This window comes from Hippichthys cyanospilos, chromosome 13 (assembly GCF_059441005.1).
Source record: "Hippichthys cyanospilos isolate Australia breed blue-spotted pipefish chromosome 13, RoL_Hcya_1.0, whole genome shotgun sequence".
Lineage (NCBI taxonomy): Eukaryota > Metazoa > Chordata > Actinopteri > Syngnathiformes > Syngnathidae > Hippichthys > Hippichthys cyanospilos.
The window spans coordinates 11,092,074-11,114,372 of NC_142381.1; the positions used below are offsets into that span (position 1 = coordinate 11,092,074).

The 22,299-nt window shown below is 39.2% G+C and overlaps 1 protein-coding gene across 1 annotated transcript; it reads right to left on the bottom strand.

Annotated features, from left to right (window-relative positions):
• Window positions 1-1,288: 1,288 nt before the first annotated feature.
• ehd1a (EH-domain containing 1a) lies at window positions 1,289-19,231 on the bottom strand. Its single transcript, XM_088431717.1, has 6 exons — window positions 18,532-19,231; window positions 11,806-11,903; window positions 7,984-8,225; window positions 5,539-5,709; window positions 3,999-4,163; window positions 1,289-2,377 (listed from the first exon to the last, which is right to left on the bottom strand). Exons 1-6 carry the CDS (start codon window positions 18,918-18,920, stop codon window positions 1,844-1,846), a joined length of 1,599 nt encoding a protein of 532 aa, XP_088287843.1. The 5' UTR covers window positions 18,921-19,231; the 3' UTR covers window positions 1,289-1,843.
• Between the last annotated feature and the right edge of the window lie 3,068 nt (window positions 19,232-22,299).

Here is a 22,299-nt window from a genome sequence, read left to right on the forward strand (position 1 = left end):
TCAAACCCACGACCTCCACGTGCGGAGCTGACGTGCTTTGCGATCTGCGACGATTTGAAACAAAAATAAATGAATAAACAATTTCACACCTTTCAACCATTACCATTGGTCGACTTTTTAATCTTGTGGAAAAGTAAAAAAGATCTGAAGACGCGTGTTTGCAAAAGTGCGTAGACCCTCTTAAAACTCACACTTCACACTCTCAAAATGGAGCACCCCTTTTGCCAAATGGGGCGGAGCTACATGATGACCATGCAGACCTCGAAATTTTTGATATCTGTGATTTTTCTGCCAGGTTTACATGCGTAAAATATTCGTAGACACCATAATCTCTGCCACTTATTCATACAAACTGAATATTTCAATTTATATTATAAAATAAATCTACTTATTTTATTCCATGAATCCCTGTCTGGTCACCCTGGCCACCCCACCAAACTTGATCCTGGGTGTTCTCTTGGTGATAAGCAGTTTTGTTTACATTTGAAAAAAAGAAAAAAAAATAAATAAATTATATGGTCATCATTTCAACCGCGGCCTCGTCAGACCACAACACAATTTTCCAAACCCACTTGGAAAACAGTGCCATTTAATGTTATTGAATAATTAGAAAATTCTCACAATTAGTGTTGCCAAGCCAAGTGAATGATTACACACTCATTAGTGTCCCATTTTGGGGCCATTGGATGATGGGCACTCATTTGCCCCCCCTTGCAGTGGACACAATGTTCATTTACACGCAGGTGGCCAATTCTTCACCTCGCCTTGCACTATGTGTATTATTAGTTACATAAGTGGAAGGAAGCTTGCTGGGTTCGCCGTGCCACAACATTTTTTTTCAAGTCAAGGAAAGTGATGAGGACAAAGGAAGAAGAAGGGGGTATGAATACGACCCAAAAAGGAGGAAGGAAGAGGGGAAGATGGGAGTGGCAAGGGGAAGACAGGAAAAGGGAAACGACGCATAGGAGAAAGATAGTGCAGGAGCGTGGCGGCGGCGCATGTAAACAAACAGGGAGCGCGAGCACGGAGACATCCGATCATGCCTGGGCTCACTTCACGTGGACGTGGGAATTCCGCCGGCTTTGTGCTACTTCAGGTGACGGGATGAAGCGCAACTTTGGTCGTATACAACGTATACTTGTGATTTTGAGAAAAAAAAAATGGTAAGAACAAAAAGGGACAAATTTAGGTCAGAAAAAAAGCAAGGAAATCACGGATGTAGTTGTGAATTCTTTTAGACATATCTCCCCCCCTCCCATAATACTGAAGAAAAAGTCAAGACGCCAAATGTTAATTATCCTTTTTATTTATCTGGCAAAATAACAAAAAGGGAAGCATTTGGAGTCCAAGGCAGGAAATACAAAAATATAGGTGAAATGATTTATTTCCTTTCTCCAAACTGACAAAAAAAAAAAAAAAACATCTACATTTCTTTGGATCAACAAATAGCGTGGAATATATACCGTATATTATAAGACATCTTTTACACGTGGGTGTAAATTCAGCTTGAGACGTAACATCCCGCGGGCCAATGAACTGGTCCGACATGCGACAGTCCTCTCGTGTAGAAAATCGCCCCACTCTCCCTACTTATCGTTTGTTTGTTTATGCCAAGCTCTGAAAAAAATTAAGCGACCACTGCTATTTATGAAATGAACATTTTTGCTTTATTCAACTCCCAAATTGTAAATGCAAATCATTTGTGAGAAAGAAAGAATGAAAACCAGTGCTTGTTTGGTCTCAGAATTTTCTCCAGAGGCGCATTTTTTGAACACAGCGTTTCTCGGCGAGCGGCGTCAGAGTCTCCGCGGCGCGCCGAGAGTCCCGAACAGGAAGGCGGGCTCTACTCCTGCAGCGCGGCCATTCGCTTGGACGGGGGCACCAGGTGGTCGGGCAGGGCGGCGGGCAGCTCGTGGCCCTCCAGCTTGACTTTGATCAGGTGGTTGGCCAGGGCGAACTCCTCGTTGTCCAGGAGACCGTCCCTGTCCACGTCGGCCAGCTTCCAGATCTTCCCCAGCACGGTGTTGGGCAATTTGGACTTGAGCATCTCCTTCTTGGCGGCGGCGCCGGACACTTTGCCGTTGATGGGCGACAGCGTGTAGAAGATCTCGTCGTAGGAGGGCTTGTCGCGGTTGACCACCCACTCCAGGTCGTCGATGCCCTCGCCGGCGCCCTCGCCGTAGCCGTGGCCGAAGGGGCCGCTCATGGTTCCCTCGAAGGCGCCGCCCTTGACCGAGTTGCTGGGCAGCGCCGCCTCCTCCTGCCGCACCAAGGCCATGAGGCGGGCGATGTCGTTGGCCAGCATGTCTTCCACCGCCTCCATCAGTTTGGGCTTCATGGGGGCGAACTTGGAGAAGTCCTGAGAGTTGAGCAGCTCCTGAGGACGCAAAACAGGAATTGGGACGGGCCACGTGCAGGATTTCCTGGCGAACCGGCAAAAAGAAATCCGCGCCGCATCCTGGAGCGCTCCGACCTCGCTTCGCCGATAAATTGGGCACGGGCTCTCAAACGTTCACTGTTGGATTTTAATTTGATTTAAGGCCCCTTTCCATGTATTGAAAAAAAATCAAACCATTAATTATCAGGTTTATCAGTGAGTGGGCATGGCCCGATATTAGATTTTGATGGTGTGATAACTCTGAGTTAACAAAAAACTGTTAACAAAAACAGTTATTGCCATTGAATTATTTTTGATGAGGCGGCGTGTTGAGTCAACTCTGCAAGCACTAGTGATACCGCATCACTGAACTGCACTCCACTTGAATGACAGAAATGTCATTCAGCCGCCCCATATTTTTTTTTGTAAAAATAGCACTCGCATTAAATAGCAATTATTTTACTTCATAATCAACAAATAAACAAACAAAAATGTTTAAAACATATTAATGACATAAGCATATCATTATTAAACAATTTTTGTCACATTTTACATTTCCTGTAATTCAAACGGGCTTAGTGCCACTCCTACTGGTGTGCTTGCTTTGGCCACCTGGAGGCAGTATAAGACTGATAAACATTTTATTTTTTACTCTGTAAACTTCAGGTATATTAAAGGGATAGTGTGTAAGATTTAGACCGTTTTTTCATTACGGATAGCAGATGCTGCATTTACCAATGTCCGTAGCTATAACAAACATGGAAGAGAGAGAAGAAAGAGAAGTGCCACATCCCATGTAATATCATTTCATGATAACTAGACCAATTATTATATTTAAAACCAACTGTTGGTCATTGCAAACACATTCATTCTCAAGTGCTTGAAATTTACAATCATTTAATTTAGTCCTATTAAATGAAAAACGGTCTAAATCTTACACACGGACCCTTTAAAGGGACAATGTGTAAGATTTAGACCGTTTTTCATTAAAAGGAATGAAGTAAATGATAAGACATTTGAAAAAGTTGCAAATAAATGTGATGTTAATGACCAACAGTATGTTTTAAATGCAATCGTTGGTCTAGTTATCATTAAATGATATTACATGATATTACATGGAGGCGGCCATGTCTATTATAGGTATGGACAATGATAAATGCAGCTGTCCATAATGAAGAACGATCTTACACATTGTCCCTTTAAGTCATTTTTTGCAAAGACTAAAGAATGTGTGAATATTGTTATACTGTCCGTCTATATGTGTTGCTCACCCTATTGTGTTCAAATATGTATAGCGGGAAAACACCACAATATGATTCCTTTACTGGCATTTTAAAATGCCTACCCGCATTAAGCCGTTATATAAAACACAGCTATGCATTCCCTTTGAAATATACACTTTGTAATCCTCTTTGTTGTACATTTTGTTTGAAAATTAACAAAATGGGCGAGGTAATAAACAGCTTGGAGAATATTTTTTATTAAATTTCTTGATTTATTTAAGATAATAGTTTGCTACCTGCCAAACTTCTGTTTGTTGTGAAGCGAGTTAAAGTTACGCATATTTCAAAAACGGGTTAAGAGGTTAAAATATGTGCGCTGGCAATAAGCACGCTCGTACCTGCATCTTAGCAAGGTTGGGAAAGTCTCCAGGTGAGATCTGGTGCTCCTTCTCCACTTTTTGGTAAATCTCACCCAAATTGGCAATCAGCTCTTTCTTCTTGGATTCCTTTCCGAACACACTTGGCATTTCCTTCTTCAGCGAGGAGATAATGTACGCATGCACCTGAAAGATGATTGACACATCACATCACACATGGGTCACCTAGAGAAGCCAAACAGGTAGTATTTTGCGTAAGAAAAGCTTAAATTTCTCATGAAGACCTGGGCATAGCATTGTGAAAACCTGCACTGGACTCGTGTTGATCCTGGCTGTCCAGGTAGCTTCCATTTGCCTTTTTTTTTGTCTCCTCAGAAAAACTTTGAATTCATTCGAATGTTCTTGCAGCTTTTGCTGCCGTGCTAGCAGTAATCACGCATAGACATTCAAACTGACTGCTATTTTTGTAACCAATGAGGAAAAGGGGATGTGACATATGCGCTCTAGCAGTCACCACATTTGTATTTGTTGTGTGGCAGGGTTAATTGGCAGACTCCTCCAAGGAAGTGTGAGTAAGTCCATGTTTCTTCAGAAAAATTGTTAAAACAAATATGAAAATTGAAAAGCTCATTCGTGTTGCTTTAGGGCAATTCTTAAGCTGGGTTCAATCGAAACCTAAAGGTTCGGTCAGTCAGTCTCGGGGGTTCGGTGGAGCCTCCGCTCTGGTGGTCAAAACACACCCCACACATCTTGTCAGCTCGTGATGACACAGCTATCGCTGGCTGGAGATGATCACGTAACATCGGTTGGCCAATCGGTGCAATCGAGGAATTCAGTGCGCTCAGTAGTCTCCGTGTGAGTGATTTGCTAGTATGTCTGTGATTGCATTCTTACTATTTTAACCCATACTAAGTCAAGCAAAAATAAGATTAAAAAAAAGGATGAGGTTGGAGGAATAGCATGTTCAAAATGAATTCACACGTATCATGAAACATGATGGGAGCCGCATCCTGAATATCTGAATGATTTGCAATGTCTTGTTGAGTAAAACACCTAAAAAAATAAATAAATAATAAGACGTATGTCTTGAACTTGAATTATTTTATTTTTTTGCTCAAGCAAGGTTCGGTGAATGTACATATGAAACCGGAGGGGTTCAGTACCTCTAACAAGGTTAAGAACCGCTGCTTTAAAGAGTTGAATCTGTTGGGGATTTGAACGGTCTGAGAAAGAGTAGTCTTCAAATCCATAGGTGTGATGCAGTAAAATGTGGCCTCAAGAAGAAAGTTTGGATGTTTTGTAAACAGTGAGCCAAAATAATAACTGCTTGGTCAGCTTCTGGTTGTCTTTGACATCATTTCTCTATGACATCATCACAAAATAATTGTAAAGACGGAGGCTCACTCTGAGCACAGAAAGTGATGTGGACTGTGGCTGACCACGATGTGTCCATTCCTTTTCATCAGTCTAATAAAATTGCAATTGTTTTAGGGAATTCAAGAAACCCATTATTGATTCGACATGTCCTCGGACAATGTACATCGATTTAGGAAGCACACACCTTTGCTAGACGCGCTCGCTTGATGAGGTCGTTGAGTTTTCGTAAAGCAGCGTTGCGGGGCAAGGACTGGATGTCCGCGAAGAGGTCCTGCTCCTCGGCCTCAAACAACTTCCTGTTGTCCGGCACCAGAAGGGGCTGTGCCCAAAAGGAGCCGATGTACACGCGCACCACCTGAAGGGAGCGGCGACACATTAGTCGTGTGAGCAGGGCGTACCCGCATCAGTGACCGTGATGACACAGCAAACGCGGGTTGAAAGAATAAACAGATACCAACAGTGCGCTTGTCAAATGTAAACAGGTGCATGAGGTCGTGGGAGGACCCAAAAAGCACAATGAGACTTCCAGTCCTTCAACATGCATTCTTGCTCCCTGCAATGTCAGTGAATAATTGTCCATGTGACTCTTTTTTTTTTTTTTGCTAACTCTGGAGTTCGTTTATGACTTCCGCTCATGTTCAAATATTAACTGAGCAGCAAGAGAGAGAGAGTGTGTGTGTGTGTGTGTGCTGTAGTACTTCGTCATTAAAAAAAAACAATCTGCCAGCCAGTATTCAATAACTTTGAAAATAAAATATGGATCATTCTTTTCCAGAAAACAACTATCTTTTCCTCAAATGTTAACTATAAGAAGACCCAAACTGAGTTGGGGAAACATTCTTGTAAATATGCAGCTCCTTCCGCATGGAACAATCCTCAGAAAGAGCCTAAACTGAAGGATCTGGTTTCAATGAACACTTTCAACCTCAGTCTGCCGTTGCTTCTTTTATCCAGCGTTTAACTCATTCAGTCTCAGAGACCTTATTTTTATGTTGTTTTTTGTTTTTTTGGTTTTTGTTTTAGGTGTCAAGACATTCAATCCCATGTACTTGTTCGTATTTTTCAAGTGTTTGGCAAAATGCCTGGCACTAAATTAATTAAGCAATAAAGAAAACGATGACTTCAGTAATTAACTACAGTAATTGATTACTTAAGGCAATCAAGCACATACTGTAGTATTCAAGTATGTACTCAAGTGCCGATGTAATAAGTTACTTTTGTAGCTAAATTTATTTCTTTAATACTTAGTACCTAAGGCAATCAATTACCTAAGGCAATCAATTACTGTAGTAATTGATTACCCTAACTACTCAAGTGGTAAAGTAACTAAGTAACTAGCGTAGTAATAAATAGCATTGGTTCCTTTATCACTTGATTAACTTAAAAGTAAATCACTTTAGCACTTGATTATTCAAAGTAACTCATTACCTTCGGACTTCATTCAATAGCAGCCATTTTTAGACCCTCCTTTCATCAAACACTTAAGAAAAAAAAATATGTACCTGGGATTGAATGTCTGGACTCTTACGAAACATAAAAACATGTCTAGGATTGAATGGGTTAAAGAAACTGGATGGTACTGAAGGACAGCTGCCGATTGCTATGTTATGTGAGTTTTGCTGTGGGATGTGAGAATTTTTCCGCTTGTCTTGTCAAACCTGTTTTATGGCTTCGCTTTAAAAATGTTCTTGCGTTTCAAGTACATGGGCTAAACAGGGCCGTCAAAGAGGCAAGGCCCCTCTGGCACAGTGTCGTTTCTTGACTAGGAAAGTAGTAATAAGTAGTAAAAAGATGGTTTCCTCAATTACCTTTTGCTTAGCTGAATAGTGGTTAAGGAGAAATAATAATAATAATAATAATAATAATAAGTAATTATATTCCATTCATCCATCCATTTATTAATTTACTTAGCCATTTATCCTCACTGGGGTCGAAGGTATCTGCGGATATTACTATATTGGATTGATATTTTGGGGAAACAACTACAAGAACATTACAATTCCTGCATCATCCTACAAAGAAATAGCAGTAAGCACAATTTGTGAAGGACAGCACATGGAAGAAAAACTTAAGTAAATACCATAGCTCACGTTAGTTTTCTAGAGTATCGCCTTCTTTTAAGTCATTCAATCCCAAAGACATATTTTTATGTGCCTTTCAAATGTCTAAGACGTTTATTCCCAGGTACTTTATTATTATTATTCATTTTTACGGAAACTGGCAGATATTGAACAAGTTAAATAGACTTCTAAAGCTATTGATTCATTTTTATGGAAACTGGCTGACATTGAACAAGTTAAAAAGACTTCTCAAAGATATTGACATTCATCAAACTGCTGAATATCGGCGCTAATAATGAGTCTATACATCTAGACTCAGACACTCCCCCCAAAAAAAGATTGTGGTGTTTTAACCTCCCCATCGATTGTAAACGTGTGCATTCTTTTATATAAAGGACCTGAGCAAATTTCACCACCAATAATGCACACTTAAGCATCAATATAAACCTTACCAACATAAATGAGTGTGTCTTGGGCATATGAGCCAAATATTATTATTTTTAAAAGACCTAAACCACAACAGTCAGGTCCTACATAAACCCAGATATGATGTTGTGTCAGGTTCGTACCTCTGGCGTATTGATAATTTTTCCCAGGGACCACATCAATGCTCCGTAAACCCGCATCAGCTGCTGGGTGCTGATCTGGTCGGCCTTGTTCAGAACCACACGCATTTTGTCCTCGTGGTTCTTGAGCGCGCGGATCACCTCGGAGAACTCGTCGGAGATGTCCAGCTTGTGGGCGTCGAAAAGTAGGATGATGCGATCCACGCGCTCGGCAAACCACTCCAACACGGCGGCAAAATCGTACCCTGTGGGGAGAAGAAATGTGTGGCGGTGAGTAAATTCACTTGTACATACACACATGCATGTAATGCATGCCCTGCAGTGTTGAGTATGACAGTTACAAGACATGCACACACAAGGGTAGTACATAACTAAGATACCAGTCAAATTTGGAAACACCTTCAAATTCACATGTTCTCATAGACATCAGGAAGTCAGGAAATGTAACTAACTAATCTCTTGAGAATGCACACTGTGAATTAACATTCTTTTCAGGTCATAGAGTATCATCCATATCATAAAGCTGACTGAGAAAATAATAGTATGTGCAAAGCTGTTATCTGGGCAAAACTGAGCCTACTTTCAAAAACACTAACTATATTTTTTGGTCTAATTAACAAACATGTTTTAAATAATTTTATTCTTTATAAAGTTGACCTAAGTATCGTTTAAGAATGAAGTTTCCAAACTTTTGACAAGTGCAATATGGGTTTTCACATCCATTTCTATGGAGGAACTAATACAGGAAGATTTGGTTCTTTCTTTTGACACTTAGTACATCCAGAAGTTTCATTACCTTAAAATGAGAGTTCATACATTCTTCTGAAGTTCAAGAATTTCTCAGGCACCTAATACTTATTAATTAAAATACATTACGTATCTTATTTTAAATAAACACAACCGATGATCAGCCAGTTTTCGTGAAGGTCTACGGAAATCAAAATACAGGTAATTGCTGTTGTGTCGCTGAAATTGGAGGATCGTTTATAGATTCTGAAAATAGTTGTGAATTAACTTGACATTCGAATGGTTTTCAATCTTATAATTTTGACAGCTCTGATTGCTTGTAGCCGTTATTTTAGATTTCAAAATACAAGCCAGTTAGAGCTCAGGCAACATTCCTGGACTGATTCTATCCTGAACTTTCTTCATGAGCAAAGGTTGGGTGGGATAACAGAATGGATTTAATTAGCATGTCATCGGATCTCGCGACGCATTCATCTCATTGGACCACAATCTACAATCAGCACCGCATATCTGCTGCACACGCATTCCTTCCAACCTTTTGTCTGCTTCGCAACACGTGCACAAAAAGGCGGAAGAGAGCGCGAGTGGCAGAGAGAGTGAAAGAATGAGATAACGGGAGATTAAAGAACTAAAAGAGCCAGCAACAGTGAGTGAGGGCAAGTGAAAGTAAACTCCCTTTTTCCTGCGTGTGCCTGGCAAGTGCGAGTAGAAAGGCAGTCATTTAAAGATCCCCGTGACACAGAAGAGGACATTTTTTTCATTCTGTTTGCTTTCTGTTTTTTTCAACATGTGTTCAGAAAAGCCGGCCTGAGAGACAGCTGCACAAGCATGAGGCTCACTTATAGCCTGCGTGGACAACTGCTGCTCCGTCTACGCATGTTGACAACTCGCAGGGATGCACTCGCCCGACACACCATATAGGGCAAGAAAGTGTGTACTAGCACAATCAACTCAACAGCGTTCGCAATTTCGAGTTGTGGCGCTGTTCTCACAGATCGACAGTAGATGAGAGCAAGCTCACATGCCTGCGTGGCAGCCATGATGGCAGGGGCTGCTTTCCTATCAAAGAAAATCATTTTATTTGGCACTGTCCCTTACTGACTACTGCCATTAACATCAAAATACCTTCAGGCCCGCATTGCGAATGTCACGTGACCAAAACCCAGAGAACAGCATTGCCATGATGCTCGCAAGGTGAACCCTGGGGGCACTATGACGTCAATCTCAGTCCACAACAAGTGGCAGTATGGGGCAAAATGGTAGTTCCTTTGGATGGCTTCAAACAAGTGGATTATTGTGCTTAATTCCCATTCTACAATCACAATATTATTCAAAATATTACTTTAAGGTGTAAAACAAACAACTTTGTGGTTTTTAAGGACCTCACTGAAACACATTTGTAACCTTTTGACATAGTTTAGCTTGTAGCCCATGTGTTGAACTTATTACTAAGTCTACAAGCTATGAAATCAATTTGACATTTTCCGCTCAGCCAAATCATAACAACAATTTAGATGAATGATTTGATTACTTGAGGAAAGCTGCACTAATGTTACACAACCAAAGTGTTACACAATGATTTTTGTGCTTTAACAAGTTTTCAATTATTTCAGTGAGTCAGTGACAGGATGTCTCACTGGATCAAAATTCTTCTGCCTGAAGCATTTCTTTCTGCCTGAAGCATTTCTAAGTCTATGAAACACAGCAACTAACAGGTCTCCATTTAAAATTGTTTGACTGTCTGACTCATATAGACAAAATGTGCTGTACATTGTACATAGTATGTAAGCATTAGCTTACAATGGACAGTAACGTGAGGGCACAGTGATTGAATGATTGAATGCAAGTTTCCTGTTGTCTGGTGCCAGATATCCGCATCAAGTGTTTAAAGTCTATACGCGCTTGTTTGTATATGACACAGTAGAGTACAGTATTGTATCAACGTTTATACACAAACAAAGCAAACTGGTGTGTGCGTATTAGTATACAGTAGACTCATACAAAAGAGCAGGGGGGAAAAATAAGAGCTGTCTTCTATAGTAATCAAGGTCACCTAAATATTCATCACAAACCTGGAATCTGTCACTATACTTTTAAACTCAGGGAGATAATATTTTTTACTGTTTGTTTGTGTGACCCCGTTTCATCGTTTCTTTTCTGAACTCTTCGATTCACTCCAGCTGCAGATTTTTCTTTCTCTTTTATGTCTCGGGGGAACACTGGACTCAATAAAAAACAGATTGCATATCAGCGCGCTGAGAAACGCACGCTGTGGTGCCGACATTCTCCTGGAAATGCAGAATTCTCCGTTTTACTCAGCTTCCTTTTCTCACACGACAAAAACGCTCTATCGTTGTGTGTACACTTCCTCTTGTAGTGCGTGGAAAAAAGGAAGACGTTTTTGCGAGTCATCTTAAGTCACGCGAAAAGTGCGCTGGTCGCACTTTTGAAGTGAGAGTGCAGCATGTGAATAGTGAATAAAAACGGATGCACCGCATTTCCTCGTGTAGTCCATTTATTTACTTAACCACACACAATACAAGGTGTTTAATTGAGAAGGCCACAAAGGCGTATGGCGGTGTGTGTAAGCTATGAAGTTATTTATTGATATTGTTCCCCTGAGGGAAAATATTATAATTTGAGGTGTGGCCTTTATTTATACACATTTAATAAATATGAAAAAATAGAATACATTTATTTTATGCAAACCTATCTGTGAAATGACTTGATGTCATCTGGATGACCAGAAAGCAATGCACGGTGGAAGGAGGAACGGTCTACAAAACTACAAAGTAACGTAAGAGGCAATGAGCTGAAAGTGCCACCAAATTTACATGACCTGTTCTGTGACATTCATGGCCCCGGAGGCCTGACTTTTTACAAATGAAACGAGAATCAGCTTTTGTAAACTGAAGAACAGAAATAACACAAACTGAATTGGTACTAGAAAGTCAGCACATTTTTTTGTTGTATTCTCATAGTTGAATTTCCTGTTTGGTTTGCATGCATGCATGTGTTGGTCCATGTTGTAGTGTGTGTGGGGTGTGGCGAGTTGGGGTTGGTGTGTATTGGCCAGACCTCGACTGATCCTCTGTTTCTCTCCTGACAGGATTCCGGGAGTGTCGATGATGCTGATGCTCTCCAGGACAGGGTTGGGCAACTGGGCACACATAAACCTATTTGGGCCATCAAGTAAAGTGTAAAGAGAAATAGAGGAAAGAAAAACGAGAGAGTGGAAAAAGAGAATGAGGCAGGATGAAAGAGGTGTGGAAAAAAATGGTCAGTGTGTACATACATAAGCTGAAAAGTAAACAGACAATAATGGAGCTTTAAATAACTCGTTTTCAAACTCAAACATGTGAGGAGCACCTGTTAAGACTGTTCAACTATGTTGCTGTTGAATATATTAACAGACTGGATAACATCGGCACATTTTGGCATGAAGACAATTTTGATTATTTATAGCTGTTGTCAATTGTATATGTCAAATGTATGTGACTGTAGTCAATCAGAGTCCAGTTTTCCTTCTAACTTTGGTTTACAATTTGAATAAAACTGAATTCGGCAGTAAAAGAAAGAGGACGCACCAACCTCTTAACAAATTGTAGTCTTCGCAATTGGAAAATGGAAATCTAATAAACAGTCAAATCAATTGAAATTTGAGTAATTGTTCATCTCTAGTCAGAAAGCAATCCATAATATACACAGACATACAGGACAAAATACGTTTTTTTCCTCATTCTGTTGCAGTCAGGACAAAGAATGCAATTGTCAAGACAGCCTACAGCTCAGGGAGGGCCTTGTCGTGTTCAGTCAAACTGAAGCAACACTTTCAACAAGAGCTCAGAGGCGCCGGGTCATGAGACTCGGGGAGTCTTGCTTTGACTTTCATAGTGAAACCACACAAAGGCATGCGCGCACACAACCGCACCACAAACCCTAACAGAGGTCTCCTAGCACACAATGAAAATAGGAAAAATCCAAAGAGGAATGAAAAGTGAGCATGTAACATATGCTACGACATTATAATGGTATACTGTTTGTTCTAGATAAGAAACATGCAGAATTTTTCCACCCATCTGTCATAGCTGCCGGCATACTTTGGAATTTTGGCTCAGGGCTTTCCATTTAGCCGTCAATCTCATTAGTTTCCACCGAGGGCTTGTCTGAAATAAAAATGTAGAAATAAACTAGAATTCCATGAACTGGGAAACTCAGAGTCCTTCATTCCGTCACTCTTCAATAATGTATCAAGTGAGTGCAAGAACCCACAGCTGCACATCTTTGCTAAAATAACACCAAAGGTTAATAACCATGTCCTTGTGACTTGAAGGTTAGGTTCAAGCCTCACTTCTTGATCTGTGACCTTCCACCATAGATTGTAAACCTCACTTCCTGGTGACAAGGAGGAAACGGGATTGGAAGCTGCCAATTTGAGATTTATGTGACATTTCCAGGATTATCTATGTTTGAATCCAGCCATGTGCGTGTAAGCAAAGTTACCCGACACACTTGATTATAGCTACATGGACCCTGGTGCAGATTTCTCTCGTTACTGTTCATCCTCGTTTGAGGCTGCGTGTGTGTCAGGTTCAGGAAAAAGCAGCGTCAGTGTACCGGAATGAAAAGCCAGGAAAAGCGGGACCATTGCGGAACTTACACTTTGCTGATTCAGCATTGAATGATAAATGCACACACTTAGGGGACACTGACCGGCAGGAGGAAGTTGAACAATAAAGGTAAGAAAACAAGCAATTGATGCTCAACAAGCTACATAAAGTTCAAAAAGAAGGGGGGACTTAAAGACTTGACAAACCTACAAAGAGAAAAATATCACCCGTTGTTACCTTTGGATTTTGAAGGTGTGACGATCACATGACTAACTTATGTTTCTGTTCTCTCTGAATAACTGCTTAACCGAAGGTGAGCCTGTAGCTAGTTAAAGAGTAATCTGAAAAATCTCATTAAAGAGAAATCTGAAAAATGACTACTGTTCAACAACTAAAACTTTATCTATACAATTATCTAAAATTAGTAAAAAAAAATTTGGTCTTCACTTAAAGTACCAGTCAAACGTTTGAAAACACTCTCAAATTCAGTTCCTTCATGATTTGAAAATGTCTTGAATGATATGTAGATGAATCAATACCAAAATAAAATATTAATGGGATTATTTGGTTAAAAAAATATGGTGTATAATACAGTCTTCAAAGTAGGCATTTTATGCCAAGTGTAGGAATGTTCGATACCACCCAATTTCCCCCCATCGATACCAGTACGAGTACTCAAACCTCGAGTAGTGATGCACAGCCAGTCAAAAATAGAAGAAATTTCCACAATCCTTGCACCAAATTCTTGTCTAAAAATTAAAAAAAATCAATATCTATAAAATAGTTTCATTGCAATAGGTCAATTGTCTTACTTCAGAAAATATAATAATCATAGGCCATGTTATTCGTTCTGCGTCAGTTAGAAAAGGGTCGCAGCATTACTTTTTATAAATCACTAAGTCAAGTATCGTGAGTGCTTGTGCACAAGTTTTCAGGATACGCACAGTGATTGTACCAGAAATCTGGATAGGGAAATACGACTAGGTGAAACTGTACTAACTAGCTATGTTAAAAAAATAAAAATAAAGAATTGGATAAGGATGTTTGACACCACTTTTATCCAGACTGATATTAGTATGAGCACTCACAATACCAATAGATAACTTGAAGTGCGTCCAGGTATTGGCCTGAAAAAGATAATTGGTATTGGTACTTGCCCATCCCTCGAAACTCTTTCTCTCTAAGATGTACTGTAGATGATGCTTAATGATCTGGAATTACTTCCAGTTCATACCTGCACATTTTAAAGCGGTGACCGATTGTATTTCTTGACCTATTAATAATGTGTTTTATGTCCATTTTAATTTAAAGTTGCTTCTAAATTTTGATGCTTTTGCTTTAACCCAAAACGACAAATGCTCCAAATCCACAACTCTTTCTGTATTTGCCTCCACATATCAATGCATATTGCATTCACAGCGAATCACAAGCTTGTGACACTACAAGAGGCCGTCCAAAAAGGGTGACAAATGTTGCAGGGATGGACAATGGCCTTTCTTTACACACAATCTTATCTGGTTTCCTCATACAACAGTAATACACTTGGACGGATGAATCGTCCACTCTGAAGTCTGGGACCGCCACTCTTTAGAATGTCTTATCTTAGAAGTGTTGTTTTGTTTTTCTGAGCTTGACTGATGATGTTTGGGGAAAAGTGGAAGAAAGGGCAAACAATTTGCAAAATTGCAGGAAGAGATTGTAATGGAAAGTGGAAATATTGTCACTGGATTGCTCTTGTTTGCCCCGATACATCAACAGCTAAAGAGTATTAACTACTTCTGATGATATGCTAGTAAAATTATTGTTTTGAAGAACTAATGAAGACAAATTTCCACAAAATGAAGATTATCTGTAAAAATAAAGTTTCATGAACTGGGGAAAAGGGAAAAGGAGAGGACGGTATTAGGGGCCTCGAGTTGAACCACTTAATCAACTAGTTGACAAGTCACTACTCCATCTAAGAATGGAATGGAATGGAAAGAAAGCAGTGTCATCATATTGAAGCTACACTTTCCTCGCCAAAGTGTGATGTTTTTTTGTTTTTTTTTGGGGGGGTGGGGGGTTCTCTGCTGGTTCGCCAAGATTATGTTTTAAGTATGAAATGGGTCGGTGGCACAATGAAAGTTGGGGTCCAGACAATTTGACAATATTAGACACTGATCGATCTTGACTGGGTCCTGTGTAAAATCTGCAGCAAGTAAAGCAATTCCAGATTCAGCAATTTATGCTTCCTGTGTAGGTGTGGGCCAATCACCGGTTTGACGGTTTATCATGGTTTTAATCATGGTGTCCAAAAGTCCATGGCTTTAATTACCTCCAGTAATGAACATTTTTAGGGGACTCCAAAGAGGGGAAGGTCTCACTGAAATACGACAGGCTGCTTGCAGAGATCTCTAAACATGCCGCCTCTTTAAATGTAATTGAAGAGACCTGTGGCTTTTTCCCCTCCTTGGCTCTGCTGAGGAGAGGTGAATAGTTACAGAAGCAGGAGACGGTGCGAAGACGAGCGAATACACTGATACCTATTTGCCATGTTGAAAAGTGGATTGTCAATTTTTTGACAGCTTAATCTCAAAAGTAATGTTACACTGCGACTTACTAAGAACACTTTAAACAAAAGAGGAATGTTAATACTTCTTCACATTTTCTTCATTTCGTTCTTTTAACTAAACATGATTCTTTATGTATCACATATACCGCGTTTTGTATAAAAACAAACTATTGTGTTTAGGAGGGAAAACTACTCACTTAGTTAAAAATAAAATACATTTAGAGCTGTAATTTTAACATTGCAATTCTGCAGTATTTTTGCTGTGTTATCATATCATTAGAATCATCAGTGGTCTATGAAAGAGTGTCATAATAAATATTGGTAGTCTATGTATTATGATGTTATTCGTAATACTTTTTCAACTTCCAATAACTAATCAAGTCTGTTTATTACACAATAATGTGTTAGTATGTTTTGCTGAATTATTCCAGCAAAGGCTGCCAATGGGGATAGTTTGAGGGGGGTGCTTCATCCATTGTTTACAGGAAGTACTGCTATAAACAAACTGCTTTTACACATATGATGACACAACCAATCCACATAATAGAGGTTGTATGACCATGTTTGAACATAACAACATGTTTGCGGAATCTATGAATCATGGATCAAACCATGTCTGGTGCTGCCTGTCTCTCTTGTGATTTAATGAAAAATGAAAATAATCTCTTAAAGTCCCACACAGGGAGGTAATGAAGAGGTCAGTATCTTCCTCAAGTATGCTTTTGACAGGATTTTTTTTTCTTGCCTAACAGATTTCATTCTCTATTTTCTTCTCTTATTTTTAAATGTAAGATTTTTTGTGAGACAGGAAAAAAAATGTGCTAAAGACTTTTGGGAATTATGACTAAAAAGTTCAACCTTGGTTTCTCTGAACCATGGTACATTTTACCTACATTTGGGATTTTGTTATAGTCCCATGAAACAATTGTACTAGACTCAAATTGTGCATATTTTAGGTCACATTTAGTGTGGGAAGAAGTTGTGAAATCAATCATTTTAATTACATTTTCTATAAAACTCAAACAGGGTGTGTAGACTTTTTGAATCAATTCAAAGTGTGACTAGGGCTACGTTCAGACAGCAGTTTGAAGTGACCGCTGTTTGAAGTGATGTGTCTGGGCTTCTCCATAGCTCAGGGATGAGGCGATGATTGCTGAGAATGGTGGTAATTTTGTCCAAAAACTTCTGAAGGACACTTGATGTAATACTAAGCAGTTCCGCTTGAAAAAAAGTCTGAAATGAGCATAAATTTCACAGCTATCTTAGAACTCTCAAAAGACACCGAGCCTTGCGTTGTGCACATGCCATCGCTATATTACCAGATCACACTTTGAATTCCCCTGTCAAGCACATCTGATTCGTCTTCCAGGGATGGGTTAAATTAGAGAAGGATGGAAAATATGTCCAGTGGAATTTCTCAATGTAAGAAAATCCACTAGGACTGAAATGAGCAAATCTTGCAGATTATAATTTCTAAATATATTAAAGTGACTAGTCGACCATGGGACATGACAGCCCTAGTTTATAGGTCACACCGAGGTCACATACAAGTCACATATTTGGAAATGTGACTGACCTGACAAAAGTAATCATATTTCACACACACAAAAAAAAAAACATGAATTCAGCAATAAGCAGGATGTCCAAACGTAGCCTAGATGTCTGGATATAAGAGCTTTGACTTACCATCTACAATCTTTTGGGTCGAACAGGATGAGTCAGTCTCACTTCAAAACGTGTTACAATGTCAACCAATGATATATGTTAACCTTTAACCTGTTGGGGCAATGTTAATTGCACAAGACCTGCTCACAGTGGGACAATAAGGGAGGTGGCCTCCCTGTTGCTTGTGATAAGAATGCACAGCCTTCTGGTACAAAAAGTAGAGCCAGTTGCATGGCAACATCACCTACAAGTCTGTCTTCAGGCAAGGGGCCACTTAATGTGTGTGTGTCTTCAAGTCAGTAGTGACTTGACTGTGCCAGGTGTTGACAGGATATGTGGTTTAAGTTTAAAGAATGATATGTGACAAAAATGGCTGTAAAGTGGAAGGAAAAAGGACCTAACTATTTGTTTTGCCACGCACACACAGAGGAACTTCCATTCATTCTCTGTACAGCATATCCTCAATGGGGTCATGGAGCCTATCCCGGGCTTATTTTGGCTGAGAGGAAGAGGGCCTCTGACATGGTAGCCAGCCAGGCATATACCGACGAAAACAATTCACACTCACATTCACGCTTATGGACTATTCTTCAACTAATTGAAGACTAACCTTTTGTAAAATAATGTTCAAACAGGAAGACCAGAACCTAGAACCACAGTGGAACAGTCAGGAAGATGTGGTAAAACTATTGCCGCAAAACAGCCTCATATTTGGGAAGTGATGAAAGTAGGAAATTCACACAAACGTGACACAGCTCACAATACTGTGTGGCCACCTGTAGCTGACAAACTGAAAAGGTTTAGAGTGAAAAAGGGCGTGTATGGGGGGGGGGGGGGGGTAGCCGCGTGTAGTCTTCATTTAGACGTTGCTATTGACACTTAAGACACAATACTATTTGAGTAATTTCTAAAGCATTACCGGTATTATTTACATAGTGACTGTTTAATTACTTTGAAACTTGTGAAAATGTCCCATACCTGTTCAGGAAGGCGTTTCCAAAGGCGTTGAGTTTGCGGAAGGGCTTTTTCGGGTCGACGACTAGCGCATTTCCCGGGATCACCCCGTCCTGATCCCCATGCATCACCGCGATAAACGAGTCCGTCGTGGGCTCGGGCCCGATACGCATACCGGGGAAGTCCTGTTCCATGAGGTGGCGGATGAATGTAGTTTTACCGGTGGAGTACTGTCCCACCAGCAGGACCATGGGCTTGTTGTCGAAGTCGGCATCTTCGAGGGCAGGAGAGTGGAAGTCGTGGAATCGATACGTGTCCTCCAAGGGGAACAGTTTGGTCCGGTAAAGCTGCCGTAGCCCGTCAGCCACGTTCTGGAACAGCTCGGGGTCCTTTTTTAGGGTCTTCCTAAACATGGTGTATGAATTTTATTGACACAGTTGTGTCAGAATCCCCCTTCGACGAAAACCTGGTGTAATGGTGCGGCTGTCACGCAGCGTCTCAGAGTTAGCAGCCTGTCGGAATGAGGCAATGGCTGGGCGAGGTCTAGCAAGTTTTTGTCCCCACCCACCTAGCTAGCTAGCTAGCGATATAGCGCCACACTCTCTTCCGGGGACTAGTTTCTCTTTGGGCAGATGGCGATTTAAAAACACATAATATATTTTAAAAACAAATTTAGTTTAGAATAGTGTAGGTGTGTCAGATATTTTGAGTCGTTCGTTACTACGAATACGGTGCATAATGAAGACTTTTTATGACGTAGCCGGTCATGTGACTTTTACGGCAGGTCAAAGTGGCCAATTATGGTTAACATATTCCAACCATTGTGTGTGTGCTGTGCGCGCATTCATATATATATATATATATATATATATATATATATATATATATATATATATATATATATATATATATATATATATATATATATATATATATATATATATATATATATGTATATATATACATATATACATATATATATATATATATATATATATATTGTTGAAAGTGGATTCATATTTTATTTTTCTTTTGTTAATGTGAAAAGTGATCAGGTTTAGGTGTGCTTTACAGTTTTTGTAGACAATAATCATATTTATAGTCAGCACGTCGAGTAACAAAATATAGTTAAGTATTGCACTACACAAACATTTTTTAAGTCATGTAGGGAGCTGCAAAATATCCTGTGTTTTAACAAAGGCCTTCAAACTCTAAGTTTGAAACCCCTGCATTACAATATTTTCACAGATTAATATTCTGAGTATTAGTAGTAGTCAATTACAATTTTTTTTATTTATTCTACCCTTCTAATTGAAAACATATTATTATTATTATTATTATTATTATTATTATTATTATTATATGTCCACCATTGTCCAATGGTTTTAATACAATTAATTTAAAAAAAAATGTTTGCATGACCAAACCATTGGTCCCATTTTATCATTCATATGGACAACAAAAGTCAGAGAATGTCTTTTAAATTTAGTTTATTGACGGGGCACAAATACTAAAAAACCAAAAAGAACAAAAATACAAACAACAACAACAAATCAATATGTAGGATGTACAGTACATGGAGATTTGGGATGACAAGAGGTGTCCCTCCAAAGATAACAGCAGCTCCACTGGAAACCCAAAGTTTTCCCATATGGAGATGCTGTTACAAATGGTGAGACCCACAATTTGAGAGTTCAAGTGTCAGGCGTGACTTTTGGAAAAGTGAACGCATTAACATTCATGTGAATCATTTCAGTAGACAATGGGAGGAAGCATGCATCAGGTTTTAGGAGTCACAACGAAACACGATCGGGTGTCAAATGTTTTCGATTTCTATTATTTTGTTATAAATGGAATAGAGAGGTTACACAAAGGATTACAGCATACCGATGTCAAAATTTTCAACTGGGAAATCCCAGAATTTTTTGTAATAAGCAACCACATCCAAATAGAAAAAAAATCTCAGACATGAAACAATACTGCCCTCTTCTGGTCACAGTTTGCTGACTGAAGAAATCATTTACTGATAACACAGCGCTCAAGTGATAACACATCCCACGAGAAATAAACCTGGAGTCAAGTACCATCATGTCCTTGGCTTTTTGCCCCCTTGAGATTACATTTTTACTCTTATGACGCCAATAAAATGAGGGCCATTCACCCTGCAAATTAAAGAAAAACCTGTGTTGGAAAACAAGAAAAGGCACAATAATGTGAATGTATGTTACAAGTTCAAAATTGTTTTATATACAGACATGCTTTGGAGTTATGTTCCAGTTTATCGTGTGATTTTTTTTTTAAAGAAAAAACATAGTAGAACTTCGATAATCTGGACTGATCTTTGACCCATAACCCTGTCCACAAATGAAATAGGAAAACAGGGCCATAAAGTAATTCAAGTTTACACATTCACCCGTTTCCTTCAACCTGTCGTTTTATTAAAAAAAAAAAAAAAGCTTACCTGTTATATAAATATTGATTGTCTTTGTCTGAAGCCATTAGCCGAAATGAGAAATTAAAAAGTATGTTGCAAACATTTTTTGAGGTGTCTGAATGAAAAAGATTGAGTTACTTAAATTTACGAAACTATTATGCCCGTTAAAAATACTTACCTTGGTTTAAGTTCAAGTATCAATCATGGAGGCGATGATTTGGGGAAGGAGATCTGCTCTCTTACAATAACGACACAATGTGACATTTGTATTCGTGTATGAGCCTCGAAATGAATCCCATACATGAACAAAGATTATTGATTGTATACCAGCTACTTTGTTATTTTATCAAGCACTATACAGACATTCCCTTATTGGTCCTTTTGAATTGTGCCCACAACTTCTTTGTAGAGGTAGTCAAATATTAATATAGTACAGTACAAGATAAATAAAATACACAAAATAGCCTATGCATTTCGTGGGTCCACAATAAGAAAATTGAATAATGCACGCAAGAAGTTCATACTTACAGGCTAGATCACAGAGTCTGATGTGGGGGAAAAAAAGAAATATGAACTTTAGATCGGAAACTGACTAAAACTTGGTGGCAGCTCTCACCAAGAAAGGTGACAAGTAAAGAAAATGTTGGAGCCCGTACTACCTACTCCTTAAGACAGCAAGGTGGGAAGGAGATGACGGAAATTAATCATTACAATTACTGTAAATATGTAACAGACCCACCCTGCCCATAAAAACTAAAAAGCAAATGTCATTGTGTTCATGCACCAGCAGACATCATGTGATTAAAAAAATAAAAATAGGAACGGTATCACACGTGCAGCTTGAAGCACTTTTGGATATCACTGATTATTGCTTACCCGATTAGCAAGTGCAATAAAATGGCTCAGTTAAGTAAGGTTAAGTCAAAAACACAGCGCCGAATGGAAGGTTTGAATGTTAAAGTGACACCACAATTGTGACCAGTGGGGAGACGATTCATTGTGGATTTGTATGTGACTAAAACAAAAACCTAGACAAACATCAGAAAAAAATAACGGTATGTGTGTGTGTGTATTGTATTATATATATATATATATAACTGTTTTTGAGCCTTTTTTTCTCAAACAGTAAAAATGCGTGCCATATTAATTTAACATGTTGTTTTGTATTTCTTCCACCCTTCCAGAAAAAATAATGTTTACCCTGCAATTAGGTTGTTAAAAGTCATTTGCACAGCATTGAAGCTCACGCCTATTGAAATAAAAAATATATATGTGAGAGCTGTTCAAAGCTAACAGAAAGTTACTTTTAAAAATAGTTATAGCTATCATTTACTAAGCGGCGTATAGTTGCTCTTCGC

Coding starts and splice junctions, on each gene's coding strand:
- ehd1a (XM_088431717.1), bottom strand. CDS start 18,920: ATGTTTAGGAAGACCCTAAAAAAGGACCCCGAGCTGTTCCAGAACGTG. Junction 11,904..18,531: donor GGAAACGCCTTCCTGAACAG/GTATGGGACATT, acceptor TGGCCCAAATAG/GTTTATGTGTGCCCAGTTGC. Junction 2,378..3,998: donor CCAACCTTGCTAAGATGCAG/GTACGAGCGTGC, acceptor TTGCGTCCTCAG/GAGCTGCTCAACTCTCAGGA.